Here is a 17,625-nt window from a genome sequence, read left to right on the forward strand (position 1 = left end):
AGGATGAGCGCTATAATGTAACACTGATCAAGGCAGTGCCACAGCCTGTTGCATTGGTGAAACCACTGGCATGTACCAATGCATCAAAACAATGCACCCTGACCTGTGATGGAAAAACCAAGGAGGCTGAACCTGTCACCTACAGCTGGAAGATGGGAGGAGGAGAGTGGATGGATGGGGAGAAGAACAGGAGCATCACCAATGATGAGAAAACACAAAGAATTAAAACGTTCAGATGAAGAACCCAATCAGTGAGGAAAAAAGTAACTCCAAACCCAACCCTTTCTTCAAAGAAAAGGTTTCAGCCAGTTCTGGAATTGGGTTGCCTGTGGATCTGTTTCTGCTTGTTGTTGGCATCTGGGCCACTGTGGTAGGTGCAGGGTTTTGAAAATTAAAGGTGAACCTTTCTTCAGAGAAGAGCCTGCAGACTGGAGTTTCCTGATGCATATTAAAGCATGTCAGTACTCCAGTCAGGAAGAGGCAATGTGTTGTGCTTAGCAGTTAAATATGAAAACATTTCCTTTTTTTTTATTGCTTTTTAAAACAGCATTGTATATTTGTATGTATATTTTCTGCTACTTTATACGTCTTCCTCACCACATTTCAGATCAGTTTTACATATTTCCATCATTATTATGTTAATTTTTTCTTTCTTTATTTGTGACACAATTGATCAAAGTGAGTCTGTAAAAGAAAAGTATAAAAGCATCATAGAAATGACTGTTTTCATGATGAATCTAATGGAAATTTTGTTTTGAGTTTGGATGTTTTTTGTTTTTTTGAAGCATTTATTTTTGTTTGTGATATATTTAATATATTACATTTAAATTGTCAGAACAGGCATAAAATGGAAAATATTTCTAATATTAATAAAATACTTATTTGCAAAATAATTAATAAAAATGAAATACTCTGCTTTGAATAATAATTTGTGTATTTTTTGTTTCTTTATTTCAACCATCAGACAGAGTTCAGTCTTCAACCAAAAATTTAATCTGGATCAGTCTGGATTATCATCATCCACAAAGTTATTCTTTTTTTAAAACATGTTTTTGGGCATTTTTGCCTTTAATCACATCTGTCCCATCCCCCTCCCCTCTCTGTGACGGTTGGCTTTTCACTCCCTTTGATTGAAGCCGTTCGGAGTGATGAGTGGTTTCCGACGTGTTCAGACGACATATTGTAAGAAACAGTTTTGAGTGACCATAAATTGAACTTGAGGCTCCCTGATTGGTCAGGTCCCGGAAGCTGCATCAGGGAGGCTATGTAAACAATCTATGAAACAAACTATAGTAGCAGCATTTCACCACTTTTTCTCATTCTTTACTAAATATCAACTTCTCAAATCCATCCGTACATGAACAACATATGGAAACAGCTTAGCAACCACCTTAGCAGCCAAGCATAAAGATCAGAAAACTATTTATGAGCACGTGTGACAAGCCAACGTCAGCTTGTCAGCGAGATAGAAAAAAGCGTTGTACAGCAAGTTGAAGCGCTGACTTTTGACTTGCAGGCAGCATTTTCTACACAAATTTATAACAGAAAACCACAACAAGCAGAATATGTCCCCTTTAATGTTAATCAGGTTTAGGTTCAGTTTAGGGTTAGGGGGGCTGGGAATGCATTTTGTCAGTGAGGATCCTTAATATAGACATATCCAACATGTATGTGTGTGTGTGTGTGTGTGTGTGTGTGTGTGTGTGTGAAAACCACACCAGGCTGCTACAGAATAATCACACACACACCTCTACGCACATCAGACCGGTCGGTTATAACTCGATATTCTGCTTTTTTATGACGGTGACGTCGAGTTAGCAGCTCATCAACCTATTTTGTAACTTTCTTTTTAGCAAAAGTAGTGTCTCATGTGTTATCCCTGAGACACATTTCAAGGCAAACGTTCTTGTGTAACATTAATTACTAAACTATGTGGCCCTGTACTAGGTGAGATACATTATAATTATTGCTGAAATAACATTGGTCCAATATATAAACGGCTTCAGCAAATCAGTTTCTTTATTTTTTTATTTCTGTCATTAAAAAAAAAACAAACAACTCCATCTGTCTTTGGCTGCGGATTTGTGATGTGTGTTCACGTCGTGAATCCTGAACCGTCCAGACTTCTCCTGAAGAAAAGCTTTCTGTTTGTTGAGCTGTTATCATGTTTAACTGTGATTGGTTCAGCTGTTACAGAGCTATGAAAGCAGTGATGTTACTGGCTGAGAGAGATTTATTAATCGCCACACTCGCTGATCTATATTCACCTTCACTCAGTCTTTTTGCATGTTGCGCTGCTGCACATACATGAACCAAAATAGCAGGAGCGCATGGAGATGCCCACACAGTCCGTGTATCTAAGTGTGCTTGTCTTGCACTTGCATGATTAAAATAAGGCTCTTTAAGTCAAAAACATATCTGTTGCATTACCCAAAAATGATATATCACCACTTGGAGTGTGAATTACATGATAAGCACTAAATCTGCAGCTCAGACAAACCAGCCTGAAACACATCCTCAAAACAATCATTCAACATCAACATTCTCATTCTTAACCAACTGTGCCTTCTTATGCTGCCTTTAACACTGATGAAGTTCAGATTTCAGATGAAAATGTGTTAAAATGGAAAATTTTACAAATGAAATGTTGCCTGAGACGTTTTATACGCCATCATTTTGTACTATGTATACAATCATATTATTACAGTGTGTATTATGTAGATATAATATATGTACAGTGATGTCTGTGAGTCCTGTGAGTTATTAGGTTTTATGCCTTAAACTTTTCACAGTACTGTCTGTCAAAATTAACCAGGAAAGAACTTCTCATGTTGCAAGTCACAGCTTGCATGTTGCAAATTTGGAGAAAAGAGAAAGTTAAACCTTTTTTGGTGGATAAAACATTGGATGTAGCATTTAACTGACAACTTTTCAGGTGAAGATTTGACACGATGGATAATGTAACAAGCTTTTACAATACAACACATTGTTAAAGATGAAACCAGTGGTTTCCAACCTTTTTGGCTTTTGACGTCTTACAAAAAGCAGTGTGTAGTCAGGGTCACGTTTCAGATGTCTATGAGTTGTTAACAGCTCCACCAAATAGTGATTTTTTCCTCTAAACTTCTCACATGCTTTCATTTCAATAAATGTTAAAATGATCCAGTATTTCAGCAAAAATCAAAGATTAGAGAAAAAGAAGAAAAAAATGTCCCCAAAAGGAAGGCAAGTCCCCACATGTGACTGTTTGAAAAGATTTATGTCCCCACAACTTGAGGAATACCTGGTACACACACACACACACACACACACACAAACATGTGACTTCCAGTAAAGATGAAGGTGGGAGGAGCAAACAGGTAGGAACACTGAGAGTGAAAGTATTCAGTCAGACTTCATTTTAAAGTCAACAGAGCAGAAAGAGGAAAACAGCAAGTCTGAGGCAGGGTGAGTGTTAACATTAGAGTTGCAAATAATGATTACTGTCATTATTGATCAATTTGCTGATTATTTTTCTGATTAATTGTTTAGTAGAGTAAACTGTCAAAAAAATATAGGATCACAGTGTTGTCGTCTTCAAAACTTTCCTTTGTTCTCTTCCTGGTTTCTGCGTCCTCACAGTGATGTAACATGGCACACTGGTTTGGTCAAAATAGAGAGACGTGGCAGTTAAGAATGACACAAATGTTTATCTGAAGTCTGTTTGTTGGATTTAAACCAGAGTCAAAGTTTATTTTTGTGACGGCTGGAAAACACACGTGGTTGTAGTTAAATTAATGTAAACTAATAAGAAGATACTAAGCTGAGAGGAAGGACTGGGTTTATTATACCGTGTATATGTGTTTGTCTCCAGTTACCAGTGTTAGACTCCAGAAGATGAATGATTTGGAGGAAGAGGAGGACGGAGCAGAGTCTCTAATATCCAGCTGCGTGTCTATGAGGAGTGACCAGTCTAAAAATCATCCTCCAGTCTTCAGTAATGAACCTGGACCCTCAGACACAAAGTAAGAGACTGTTTCTACTGTAAACTGACCTGAAGATGATTCAGTTTTTTAATGTCATTTGATAACCTACATTACAAAAATATTCTTTTATAATTCTGTTTTTTTAAATTCAGTCACTGATCTTTTTGCTGTTTGTGCATTGACTGCATTATGTCTTCATTTATAGCTTTAATTTAGTAGAAAGAGTGCCTGATTGCATGTTTATTAGTTGCTTCAACCAATAGTTAACATAGGTTAAGTTGCAGAGGACAGATTGTTCTGTTTGCTCTCTAGACCTGCACAAGTTAATCTGACAGCCCAGCATCAGGCAGTAATGCCTTTAGTTTAACTGTTACTAAATAAACTGTTATATAAAAATTATTTTTTGTCATTTGTCATTTTCACACCTCAAATATCAGACAAACACATAGATGTAAACTCTTCAGTGAAATACATCCAGTTTGCAGCTGTAGATAAAATGTTTAGAACATGCAGAAAGAGATATGAACATAACTATTTGTTGTCATTATTCAATCATGACCCTGTGCCATGTTTCATGTTACATCTGCTCTTCACAAGAACTAATGATATCTGTAAAACAATTGTTTTTTCCACAGACAGAGAGCAGAGTCTCCAGTATCCAGCTGTCTGTCTATGAAGAGTGATCGGTCTAAACATGAGCCTCTAAACTTCAGTAATGGACCTGGACCTTCAGGCACAAAGTAAGAGACTGTTTCTACTGTAAACTGACCTGAAAACAATTCATTGAGACGGTTCCATTAAGGTTGTAGTGTAGATATGAAGAAAACACAGTGGAAAGAAATAATAGACTACCTTCCATTCAACTGTAATCTAGACCAGATCTTCATGTACATATTAACAGAGACAGAGACAGGGCTGGTATTGCTATTTGATTTTCCAGTCAAAGAATCAAAAGTAGTTGTAGGTAACCCAGGGTGATATTTACCAAGGATTTAGTATCAAGTCCAATTGTGTCTGTCCTTATTTACTAAAGGACTGCACCGGGGTTTTGTGCAGGTAAAATGGAAGAAAATTGAGTGTTTGGTCTCATGGAATACAGAATGTGTCTTAATGTGTTCCTGTTCAAAGGTACAAAATATGGGAGGAGGTAATGGAAATGTATACAAACAGCCTGTTGCAGCTGATTTATCACTGCAGACTGACCACTGCAGCAGACGAAACTGAGTCTGACATTTAATGTTTGGGAAAAGTAAAATCTGTAAAACTGTTGTATCACACTCACACAGAGGGAGAGAGATTATAACAGAAACAGTGAGAGAGAGAAACACAAATAAAAAGATGCATTATGAAGATATTTAGCAGAGCTCTCTGTTCAGCACCACAACACAAGACAAAAGAGCAGCAGCCTGTTATTTCTCACAAGTGGACTTTTCTGTTTTGCTTAGTTGCCTCCTGCATATTTTTCCTGACTTTTAATGGCTCATAGTAGCTTCAAGGAGACCTGTGGACTTTTCTTGTTCACAAACGAAAGTCATGTTTACATTGACTTACTTTCCAAAACACACTGAGTGAATCTTTGTGGTCTAACAAGTGTGTTGAGTCAATTTCCCTCCTTATGAAACATTTGCAAAGACATTTTTTAAAGCCAGTATTATAAATCCTGCATTGTTTACATCCATGTTTATTCGCTTCCACTCTTCTTCTCTGCCTTTGTTGGTGCTTTGTTGTATGTGTCAAATTACTTTTGAACCCTTGTAATTGTAGTATATATTATTTTATTTCAACTTGAATGCGCTGCATCCCAGAACCTGAAGAACAAAAAAATGTGTAACTATTTAAATACGTACAGTCTGGACTGTTTATGCAGGGAAAGAGCTACATGCAGCTTGTGAGCTGTTGGTTGGCCATCACTAATGTCATGTGTCATAAAGAATGTGCTCATGTCCACAGAGAGAAGAAGACGAGGGCTGTTTCTATAGAGGAGCAGCTGTCGTGCTGTTCTTTGTGTCAGGACGTCCTGAAGGATCCAGTCTCTACCAGCTGTGGACACTGGTTCTGCAGACAGTGCATCACCTCATACTGGGACCAATCTGCTTCATCAGGAGACTCCTCCTGTCCCCAGTATGGAGAAAGATCCAGAGCAAGACCTGGACTGCAGGCAGACAGTCAGACCATTACTGTACAAAGTAAGACTGAAGATCTGTCTGTTGATGTCATTATCTCTGAAAACAGGACAGGAATCTACCTCCTCTATTCTACTGAAAATTAATGCATTGACACATATTTCTTTTTAATTATACATTTTTTCTTCCCTTTCAGCAGAAAGTGGTCTGCAGGAGGTTTTAAATGAACATAAGATCAGTCTGAGGAGGAGATGTGAATGTGTGACTGAAGGAACTGATGAAGCAGGAAGTGAAACCCTCCTCAACAGGATCTACACTGAGCTCTACATCACAGAGGGACAGAGTGAAGACGTTAATACCCAACATGAGGTGAGGCAGCTTGAAAAAGCTTCTAAGATGAAGACCCTCCATGACACTCCAATCAAGTGTCACGACATCTTTAAAGTCTTACCTAACCAACAGAAACACATCAGAGTTGTTCTGACGAACGGTGTCGCTGGTGTTGGAAAAACCTTCTCAGTGCAGAAGTTCACTCTGGACTGGGCAGAGGGCTTGGAAAACCAAGATGTCAGTCTGGTGATTCTGCTTTCGTTCAGGGAGCTGAACTTGATCAAAGATGAGAAGTACAGTCTCCTCATGCTGATCCATATTTTTCATCCAACATTACAGAAGGTCACAGCAGAGAAGCTCGCTGTCTGTAAAGTTTTGTTCATCTTTGATGGCCTGGATGAAAGCAGACTTTCACTGGATTTCAAGAACAGGAAGGTCGTGTCTGTTGTCACACAGAAGTCATCAGTCAACGTGCTGTTGACAAACCTCATCAAGGGGAAGCTGCTTCCTTCGGCTCTCATCTGGATAACTTCCCGACCTGCAGCAGGAAATCAGATTCCTCCTACATGTGTTGACAGGCTAACAGAAGTACGAGGCTTCACTGACACCCAGAAGGAGGAGTACTTCAGGAGGAGATTCAGTGATGAAGAGCTGTCTAGCAGAATCATCTCACACATCAAGACATCCAGGAGCCTCTACATCATGTGTCACATCCCAGTCTTCTGCTGGATCATTGCTACAGTTCTGGAGCACATGTTGACTACACACCAGAGAGGAGAGCTGCCCAAGACCCTGACTGACATGTACTCACACTTCCTGCTGGTGCAGACAAAGAGGAAGAAACACAAGTATGTTGAGGGACATGAGACGAGAGCGCAGAAACTGACGAAGGCTGACAGGGAACTTCTTCTGAAACTGGGGAGGCTGGCGTTTGAACAACTGGAGAAAGGAAACATCATCTTCTACCAAGAAGACCTGAAGAAGTGTGGTCTTGATGTCACAGAGGCCTCGGTGTTATCAGGAGTATGTACAGAAATCTTCAAAAGAGAGAGTGTGATCTTCCAGAAAACAGTTTACTGCTTTGTTCACCTGAGCGTTCAGGAGTTTCTGGCTGCAGTCTACATGCGCCACTGTTACATCAACAGCAACACAGAGGTACTAATGGACTTCCTGGGAAAAGACTACAAACACAACAAATCAAAACCAAAATTTTTCCTTGAGAAATTTTCAGCTCATTTCAGAAACAATGAGAGGCGTGACCCACTTGACAGCAATCATGATTGCTCATCTCTGGATGTCTTCCTTATGGGAGCCATGGAGAAAACTTTCAGAAGTAAAAATGGCCACCTGGACCTGTTTGTTCGCTTCCTTCATGGCCTCTCTCTGGAGTCCAACCAGAGTCTCTTGGGAAGCCTGCTGGGTCGGACAGAGAACAGTCCAGAAATCACCCAGAGAGTCATCAACAACCTGAAGGAGATGAACATGTATGATATCTCTCCTGACAGAAGCATCAACATCTTCCACTGTCTGATGGAGATGAATGACCGCTCAGTACATCAGGAGATCCAAGAGTTCCTGAAGTCAGAGAACAGATCACAGAAGAAACTCTCTGTGTTCCAATGCTCAGCTCTGGCCTACATGCTGCAGATGTCAGAGGAGGTTCTGGATGAGTTTGACTTGAAGACGTACAACACATCACAGGAGGGACGACTGAGACTGATCCCAGCTGTGAGGAACTGCAAAAAGGCTCAGTAAGTCCAGATGTCATTAGCATTATAAATCAGTGCAGATTAGTAGTTTAGATCTTCAAATATAAATAATATAATGCTCTTATTATTGTGAAAATAGTGCTCTTCTTTATAGTTGAAATAATATGCTGTTACATTTAGTCTCAGTTGTTCAAATGTTGTGAGTGCAAACAATGTTGATTTTTCATTTGGTTGTGTTTATAGTTGTTAAATTAATGAACACAGTTATTCTGTTTATTTCTAGTAACTGGATGTTATAGTGTTTTTCTTCTATTTATCTTCCTTTGGGTGACAGAGGCGTCATTCAAAAATGAAGGACTTTAGAGGTTGTGGTTGAGGTTTTCTTACAGCAGCATTATATCACAAAATATATCAGTATTTTACAGTTATCAGTAAATGCAGTAAAGTTATTATTACAAATTAAATATATAATCAGGTAGACACTGTTTTTATCACTATGATTAAAAGTTTAAAATAAGATCTGTTTTGTTTTCCAAAGGTAATTTCCGAAGTCAGAGAGAATTGCTTTCATCACCATTTTTTCCTTAATGGTTTCTGAGTCATTTCATAGTGAGCAGGTGGATCAGCAAACTGATTCAGTAATGTCAGTTATACAACAATATCTAAATAAAATTCAACTTTTTGTTGAAGGAAAGAAAGAGGGAAGTTGTGTTACATAGTCTTGTTTTTAAGTTTTTCTTATATTCTGTTGTTCACAGACAGAAACTCTCAGGTGTTTTCTCTTTTGTTGGTGTAGAGGAGAGTAGTAGCAGGAAATGTGGTCTGATGAATATATAATGCAGAGCAGAATGGTAGATATTCAAGAGATTTTATACACATTAATCATCAATGTTATATTTTAATGCTGATACCCTGATAATATCTTTCTGATGACATCATGTTAAAAATAATTCAACCTTATTGGTTTGTTAATTGTGTTTGTGTGCTGAATCGGGTTTTCAGATTCTCAGAATATAATGTTGACAACTAAATGTCATGCAGTCATCTGTCATGCACATCTAAATATTTAATTACATCAATATTTAACTATGTACAGGTCTAATATTGTCAAGCCATTTGTTTCACTGTTGACTGTCAAAAGTCAAGAGTAAATTTTCTCACTCATGGATGTGAACCTGACAACAGCAGGTGGCAAAGAGAGATGATCTCTCTCAACTGTAACTGTTCACTGAGTTGAACTGAGTATAAATATCCTGGAGTCAAATTAAGAATAGTGGACAGCAAAAATGGTTTTCTAATCAAGATGGCCTCATGCCAACTTTGTGGAGACAGACATGGGATCAGATCACACAGACATACTGTGCACATTATGGAAGCCTCAATGCAACTCAATTTTCTCTCAGATGCATGCCATATAGCCACAATGTCATTCCCTGTCTCTCTCTCTCTTCTTGTTTCCTATTGTCTCTCAACTGTTGCTTACCATTAAAAGAATAAAATACCCTTGAAAAAAGATTTGGAAAAATTAAAAAAGATTAGCTGAACACTTGAAGTGAAGAGCAAATTTTAATCAAAATAGTAAGTAAGTCAAACTGTTTCATCATCAAATGCATGAAGTCAATATAAAGTATCCTCCTTCATGATAACACATGTTGTAATCTATGTGTTATGACAGACTTTCTTACTGTGGACTCTCAGAGACTCACTGTGAAGTTGTGGCTTCAGCTCTGAAGTCCAACCCCTCCCATCTTAGAGAGCTGAACCTGATCTGCAACAACCTGCAGGATTTAGCAGTGAATCTTCTGTGTGCTGGACTGGGGAGTCCAAACTGTAGACTGGAGACTCTGAGGTCAGTTCACTGGTTGTAGCTTTGGTAGTTTTTCTATATATTCAATTCAAATCATTCATTGAAGTTTCAAATGTTTGGTTCATAAATTGTCAGGATTTGCCTGAGCACAAATCTGTAATTTAATTTTTTTCAGGAATTCAAAATCCAATCTTGTTCTGTGTAAAAATAACTTTTGGGGAATTTGTACTAAGTAGTCTGTAACTTTGAGACAGACAAATCTAGCAGGTGTCTACCAGACTGTCAAAGCCTCATATTAGCTTCAGCTGAACTTATGAACTAATTTCCTACAATGTAGCTGTGTTAGGAAGAGACCACTTCACAGTCAGTATGGACATGAGGAATGATTGCTGCCACCAATAACATGTTTTAATTGCACATACCTACTAAACTACCATATACAGGAAGAAGATCATACAATAAATAATGAACAGGTTTTTAGTCCAACATGTTTGATTTCTTATTGATCTTCTAATTACAGACTTGACTGAGTTCAGCAGCATTTTATGGATCAGTGCTGACATGAATATGTGTCTGAATGTTGCCTTCTACAGACATTTGGATGATGTCGGTAGAAGGCTGACATTATGATGATCCACAATAACAAAATGACAAAGTCACTCTACTCATTTTAGAGAAAAGCTCATCGATGAGGACATAGTGATGCTGAACTACACATTTAAATCCTGGACATATCTGATTGGATAATAAATTGATTTTTATCAACATCATTTATTCTTTATTCAGATTGAGAGACTGCAGTTTGTCAAAGATCAGCTGTGCTTCTCTGGCCTCAGCTCTGAAATCCAACCCCTCCCATCTGAGAGAGCTGAGTCTGAGTGACAATGTGCTTCAGGATTCAGGAATGAAGCTGCTGTGTGATTTTCTGGAGAGTCCACACTGTAGACTGGAGACTCTGAGGTCAGTTCACTGACTGTCTGTTACTACTGTTGATCTTAACGTTTAATAACTGAACCTTGTTTATGTACATACATCATTTTATTTTTTCCACATTTTAATTTTTACTGTACAAAGTTTAATCTGTAGTTATAAAACATGACTGATTCTTAAAGACAATAAGAAAATATCCACTGTTAGTTGTTAAAGTAAATTAATGTTCATCAATTTTGGTAAAGAGTCACATATGCATACAGAAGATCCTCTAAACTAATATCTGTTTTAAACTGATCAAATTTACTTGCTGAGGGAAAAATATTTCTTAACTGTATTCTTTAATGTGTTTTAACAAACAAGGTCTGAGCATTGATATTGATTCCTCAGAATACACACACACACACACACACACACACACACGCACACATCCACACACACAAAGGGACACAGAAAGTGTCACATCTTGCCTGGACTTAAGGTGTTTTTTTGGTGTTATGTTGTGTTCTGTGTGGTCTCCTGGTTTTGCACGTTTGTTTAGTCCCTTGGTTCATCACTGCATCATTGGTTTGTTGGGTTGTGTGCTTGGGTTTGTGTTTGGTTTTGGATGGGTTAGTGTAGATGGCATTCAGTTTGTTTTCTGGGTTTTTGTTCTGTTTCATTTGTGTGTTCATGTACCCCTCCACACCTGCCCTGCATTTGGACTCGTTAGCCCTGCCCTGCTGTCTTCCCCACACCTGCCCTGTGTTAGCCTCGTCAGCCCTGCCCCGCTCCCTGTGTGTCCTCAGCCAATCAGCTCCCTGTATGTTCATTCCCCTCTCGAGTTCTCCACCCATCTCCCCACCTGCACCTCATCTCCTTGTTAGTTCAGTTTCTTTAAGTTCTGGTTTTCTGTTCAGTCTTTGTTGGATCGTTTTGTGTTGTTCCTTCTGTGAGTTCTGTTCAGCCCTGTTTACCTGTCCGTTACCGTCCACAATTAAAGAGTTTTTCGTCATATCTGCATTCCGGTCTCTGCGTTTGGGTCCACTCCTGCATCTCCTGAGCCCTGACAGAAAGATCAATAATGAACAGGTTTTTAGTCCAACATGTCTGATTTCTTATTGATCTAATTACAGACTTGACTGAGTTCAGCAGCATTTTATGAATCAGTGTTGACATGAATGTGTGTGAATGTTGTGGTGACATTCTGATGATGTCTGTAGAAGGCTGACATTATGATGATCCACAATAAGACAATGACAAAATCACTCTACTCATTTTAAAGAAAAGCTTATTGATGAGGACATAGCAATGTTGAGCTACACATTTAAAACCTGAACACATCTGATTTGATTATAAATGGATTTTTTTTATCTACATCATTTATTCTTTATTCAGATTGGACAACTGCAGTTTGTCAGAGATCAGCTGTGCTTCTCTGGTCTCAGCTCTGAAGTCCAACTCCTCATCCCATCTGAGAGAGCTGCATCTTAGAGGAAACAGCCTTCAGGATTCAGATGTGAAGCTGCTGTCTGATCTTCAGGAGAGTCCACACTGTACACTGGAGAAACTGAGGTCAGTAGAGAGTTGGAGTCAGTCCGTGCTGGCTTCAGCAGTCTTGTATTAAACACAGTTAGTATCAAAGCGAAGATCCAATATTTCCTGCTGAACTTCCTACCCTCTCAGTGGCTGCTTTCCTCGGTGAAGCTGTGAGAGGAGAATGGTGACAGGCTTCAGGATTGGACAGAAAGGCAAAGAGAGGACTTGCTAATATGACAGACATTCAGGTACTAGTGCTGACCGAAACCTGGATCCGTCCAGAAAACACTGCTACTCTGGCTGCAATCTCTGTTGACTCCACTTTCTCACACAGACCCCATCCTGTTGGGCACGGAGAGGGTATGGGGGTCCTCATTTCCAAACACTGGAATTTAACTGAGCTCTCTCCGCTAAACACAACTCCTCCTTTGAATACCATGCAATTGGAGTCACTGCTCCTGTTAAGCTGTTTGTGGTTGTCCTATACCACTCACAAGGTTGTCAACTGGGGAACTTTGTTGTCAAACTTGACATGTTATTCACAGCCATGCCTGATGACGACACACCACTGATTGTCATGGGAGACATGAATATCCATACTGACAAAACCCAAGCAGTTGACTACCTGTCACTTCTGTCCTCATTTGACCTCAAACAGGTTTTCACCCCTCCCACACACAAAGCAGGCAATACTCTTGATCTGATTTTTACTTGGAACTGCTCCACAGCAAATCTGACTGTCAGCCCCTACATCTGTCTGACCACTTCTTTATTCAATTCATAATCAATGTACCAGAATATCCTCATGTTCCTCCACAAATGGTCTCTTTCCGCCACAACACCCAGTCTCTCACACCGACTCAACTTTCCAATGAGGTATTGGCTACCCTTCCTCCTCATAATGAATTTTCCTTATTCGCAATAAAGCTACAGACACATTCTGTTCCTCACTAGCCACCTCTCTTAACAATCTCTGCCCTCTAACATCCAAACCTGCTCACATCACCCACTCTAGTCCATGGCTCACTGAAGTCATCAGAGCGCAAAGGGCAGAACTCAGAGCAGCAGAGAGAAAATGTCGTAAATCCAGAGAGTCCACTGACCTCAGTGACTATCAGGGTCTCCTTGCATCATTCTCCTCCAGTTTAAAAACTGCTAAGATTTTTTTGCTAAGATTCCAAGCATCTGTAGCAACACAGATGCTTGGAAAACATTCTCTGCTTTTAACTCACTCCTCCATCCGCCTCCTCCTCTACCCTCCACTCTGCTCACTGCAGACATGTTCACTTCATTTTTACTGATAAGGTCTCTGCCAACAGTAACCAGTTCTCTGAGCCAGACCAACTCAGTCTACAGCTGCCAGTTAATGGGGTGACACTGTCCTCATTCTCCCCTATGACTGAGGAGGAAATCTCCAAAATTCTGCTGGACTCTCGTCCCACTACCTGTCCACTGGACCTAATGCCATCCGACCTGCTACAGAACATTTCCCCTGCACTTAACCCCACGGTCGCACACTTCATCAAGTCCTCACTTACAACAGGTGTTTTCCCCGCCGCATTTAAGGAGGCCTAAGTCACCCCGCTGCTCAAAAAACCAACACTCAACCCAACCCAGATTGAAAACTACAGACTTGTTTCACTCCTGCCCTTCCTATCAAAAATACTTGAGCGCACAGTCTTTAACCAAGTCTCTGAATTCCTCTCTGAGAACAACCTGTATGGCTTTAAGTGGGGTCACTCTACCGAGACTGCGCTCCTCTTGGTTATGGAATCACTACGCTCAGCTAGAGCTGCTGGTCAGTCCTCAGCCCTTTTGCTGCTGGACCTGTCAGCTGCCTTTGACACATTTAACCACCAAATCCTCCTCTCCACACTCACTGAGCTTGGTATCTCAGGTTTCTCATTATACATCACCTTACTTTGCGCAATCATCCGCTTCCATGGTTTCTCATACCATTGCTATGCTGACAATACCCAGCTCTTCCTGTCATTCCTGCGGGAAGACCACACAGTCTTGGCTAGGATCTCGTCATGCCTTGCCGATTTATCAGCATGGATGAAAGAATGCCACCTTCAACTCAACCTCTCTACAACAGAGCTCCTTGTCATCCCTGCCAGTCCCTCCATACTACAAAACATCAGCATTCAGCTCAAATCAACCCAACTCATGCCTACAAAGTCTGCCTGGAACTTGGGTGTCATGATCAGTGACCAACTAACCTTTAAGGTTCACGTGGCCAAAGTTGCACAGTCGTGTCGGTTTGCTCTGTACAACATCAGGAAGATCAGATCCCACCTGTCTGAGCATGCAGCACAACTCCTGGTACAGGCTCTAGTAATATCATGCATTGACTACTGCAACTCCTTACTGGCAGGCCTCCCTGCATGTACATTCAAACCTCTGCAGATGATCCAGAATGCGCTGGCGTGTCTGGTTTTCAACCAGCCCAAAACAGCACGTCACCCTGCTGTTGATATGCCTCCACTGGCTCCCAGTCGCTGCCCATATCAAATTCAAAACCCTGACACTTGCTTACAAAACAGCAACTAAAATGGCTCCTGCTTACCTGAATTCCCTCATTCAGGTTTACACTCCCTCCCACTCACTCCGCCAATGAAAGGCGCCTGGTACCACCACCACAACAGGGCCCTAAGTCACTAGCTAGACTCTTCTCCTCTGTAGTTCCCTGGTAGTGGAACGAATGACCAAACTCTGTTCGATCTGCAGAGTCCCTCTCAATATTTAAGAAAAGACTAAAGACTGAACTCTTTCGTGAACACCTCTGCACTTGTTGGACTGAAGGTAGAGAAAAAACAAAAAGTCACAAATTTAAAAAAAAAAAGCTTCTATGCAATCAATGCACTCTATGCATTGCCTCGGTGCACTGCCTGTTGGCACCTGTGTCCTACACAACTTAAGCTTTATGGCACTTGTGTTGTTGTCTCCTGACTAGATCCCTGCTTGTGTTGTATCAGTCTCAGATGTATGTCACATTGGATAAAAGTCTGCCAAATGAAATTGTAAATTGTTGTTGTTGTGTTCATATCTGCAGGAAATAAAACTGGATTACAGCCGACAGCCTTACAAGATGTATAGAGACAGTGGTCCTCATCATCAAACTGTTGTACCATCAAATCTGATCTGAAAGTGTTTATTCTCTCATTTAAACACTGAAGAATTGATCAGTTTGTCTTAGTCAGAGCTCTATGATTAGTCTGACTTCAGCCTGCAAATCATTGACTCTGATTTCACATAACCATCATTACGTTTAGTAACCATGTGGGATTAAAAATTGTTGGATGTCACAGGACAGAGTGAACTCAGCAGCCACACATTTCTCTGTTCTCTATTTCTTGGTTTAGTGTTTTCAGGTTAGGCTAACCCATTGTTGCTAACTTTGGAGCTAACCCCCTTCATTTTTCCAGCAGTTTGGGAAACAACTGACATGACTTTTCTTGGTTTTGAGAAGCTGCAACATTTATTAACTGACACACTGTAGCCTGTACTGTACATTTACTGCCACACTGACAATTTACTGCTAACCCTTTCCTCTGCTCCACTCACATCCACCATCACTATTCTGCCCCTTGATCTTTCCCAACCACTATGCAAACATATTACGTAATGCCCTATTCCTTAACTGAGCTACTCTACCGATAGTTTCCCAGGTAATGACACAGGGGTTGACTCATATATCGGAACAGTGCTATTGATTTTCAACTGAATGGATATTTGGCTTTAGTTTTGGCATTTTTTTCTATGTGGGGGTTCTTGTTGTTATAATTATAGGAGAAACACTGATTCAGTAAATGTTGAGCACAGTTAGAGCTAGCAGTCTCCATTAGGTTGGGCGAGTTCAAAGTTGTGAAAACAACAGGGGTGATTTGAATACATCGCTATATATACCCTGGTTTCACAGGTAATTTGTTAGTCTGTCCCTCCCGCTGCAGGCAATAATGGAATCATCCTGGAAGGCTATTAATGTGGTACTTTTCTCCTTACACAGCCTCTAACACAGCGATTATTCGACCAATGAGAATTTGGTCGGACGAGAGTATATCCAGTCGACCAGGAGACTACAGCCCTAGGTTTAAGAGCAGGAAAGATCTTCAAATCCCACAGTAGCTTTTAAAGTTTTCTAACAGTATACATGTATCAACAGTAAATCCATCAGTAAACTGATGAATGAATGTCTCTGTTTCTGCAGTAATGATGTGTTCATGACTCTCAGCAGTTTATTTCCTCTGTGTACTTCAGTGAAATCTGCAGACTAAACAGACTTGATACCAAAAGTCTCTACAGGTCTGTGAGCTTGGAGCTCAGTGTGTTCACTCCAACATGATAACATGAGAGCCGAAAGGAAGCTGACTATGCCGTACAGCTTTTCCACTTCTGGTCTGAACAGGACTGAAGGTGTTGTACTGGATGTGCTGCATCACTGACTGACAGATGAAGTGAATCTCACTAAACACTGATTTATAGCCTCTGTTGTTTCTTCTTCTCTCATCAGCTGGAAGTGATGATCTCTGTAAGAGTGTGAGTGAACATCCAGGAGTGTTTGTTGAGAGGGGATGATCCATCCTGATGATCCATCTGGACCGGAGTCTGGATCTGGATTTTGTCATCTTCACTTAAATCTCTTAACTGACTACAAACTGAACAGTTATCTCTGGATTTTGTTGGAGTCAGCACTTTACAAATGTGTTATACATGAGCTGTTTGATGCAGCAAAGACAAAAAAACAGGTGTTTTAAGTCAGACACTGACCCACACTTAGAGTTAACCGAGACTAAATCATACAAACACTCCATGCCCTGTGACAAGGTATCGCTGGCTGAGAAATCGCACATTTCCCAGCGAAGACAAAGAGAGGACGCTGCAATAAAGGATATACCAATACGCTATGCAGGGTGATGAAGACAAAATTCAGTTTTGTAAATACAATTTTATCCTGTTTTTTAAAAAATATTAATAAATGGACTGTACTTGTATAGTGCCTTTCTAGTCTTCCGACCACTCAAAGCGCTTTTACACCACAAATCACATTCACTCATTCACACACATTCATACACTGAATGGGTACAGGGGCTACCATGCAAGGCCCCAACCTGCCCATCAGAGGAAATATAATCATTCACTTACATTCTAACACTGACAATTCGGGGTCAAGTATCTTGCCCAAGGACACATCGTCATGCAGACTGGAGGAACCAGGAATCGAACCTCCGATCCTCCTATTA

At 40.3% G+C, this 17,625-nt stretch overlaps 1 protein-coding gene and 1 pseudogene across 1 annotated transcript in view; both read left to right on the top strand.

Annotated features, from left to right (window-relative positions):
• The window catches only part of LOC122996602 (protein NLRC3-like), a 32,846-nt gene extending 15,739 nt beyond the window's left edge, over nt 1-17,107 (top strand). Inside the window, exon 6 of the mRNA XM_044372159.1 lies at nt 16,896-17,107. Within this exon, the coding sequence (XP_044228094.1) occupies nt 16,896-16,905 (10 nt within the window). The 3' untranslated portion in view covers nt 16,906-17,107. The remainder of the gene's footprint in view (nt 1-16,895) is intronic.
• Nucleotides 5,884-7,062, top strand: LOC122996861 (annotated as a pseudogene).
• Nucleotides 17,108-17,625: the final 518 nt, after the last annotated feature.

The sequence above is a fragment of the Thunnus albacares genome, chromosome 14, assembly GCF_914725855.1.
Source record: "Thunnus albacares chromosome 14, fThuAlb1.1, whole genome shotgun sequence".
Taxonomy (NCBI): domain Eukaryota; kingdom Metazoa; phylum Chordata; class Actinopteri; order Scombriformes; family Scombridae; genus Thunnus; species Thunnus albacares.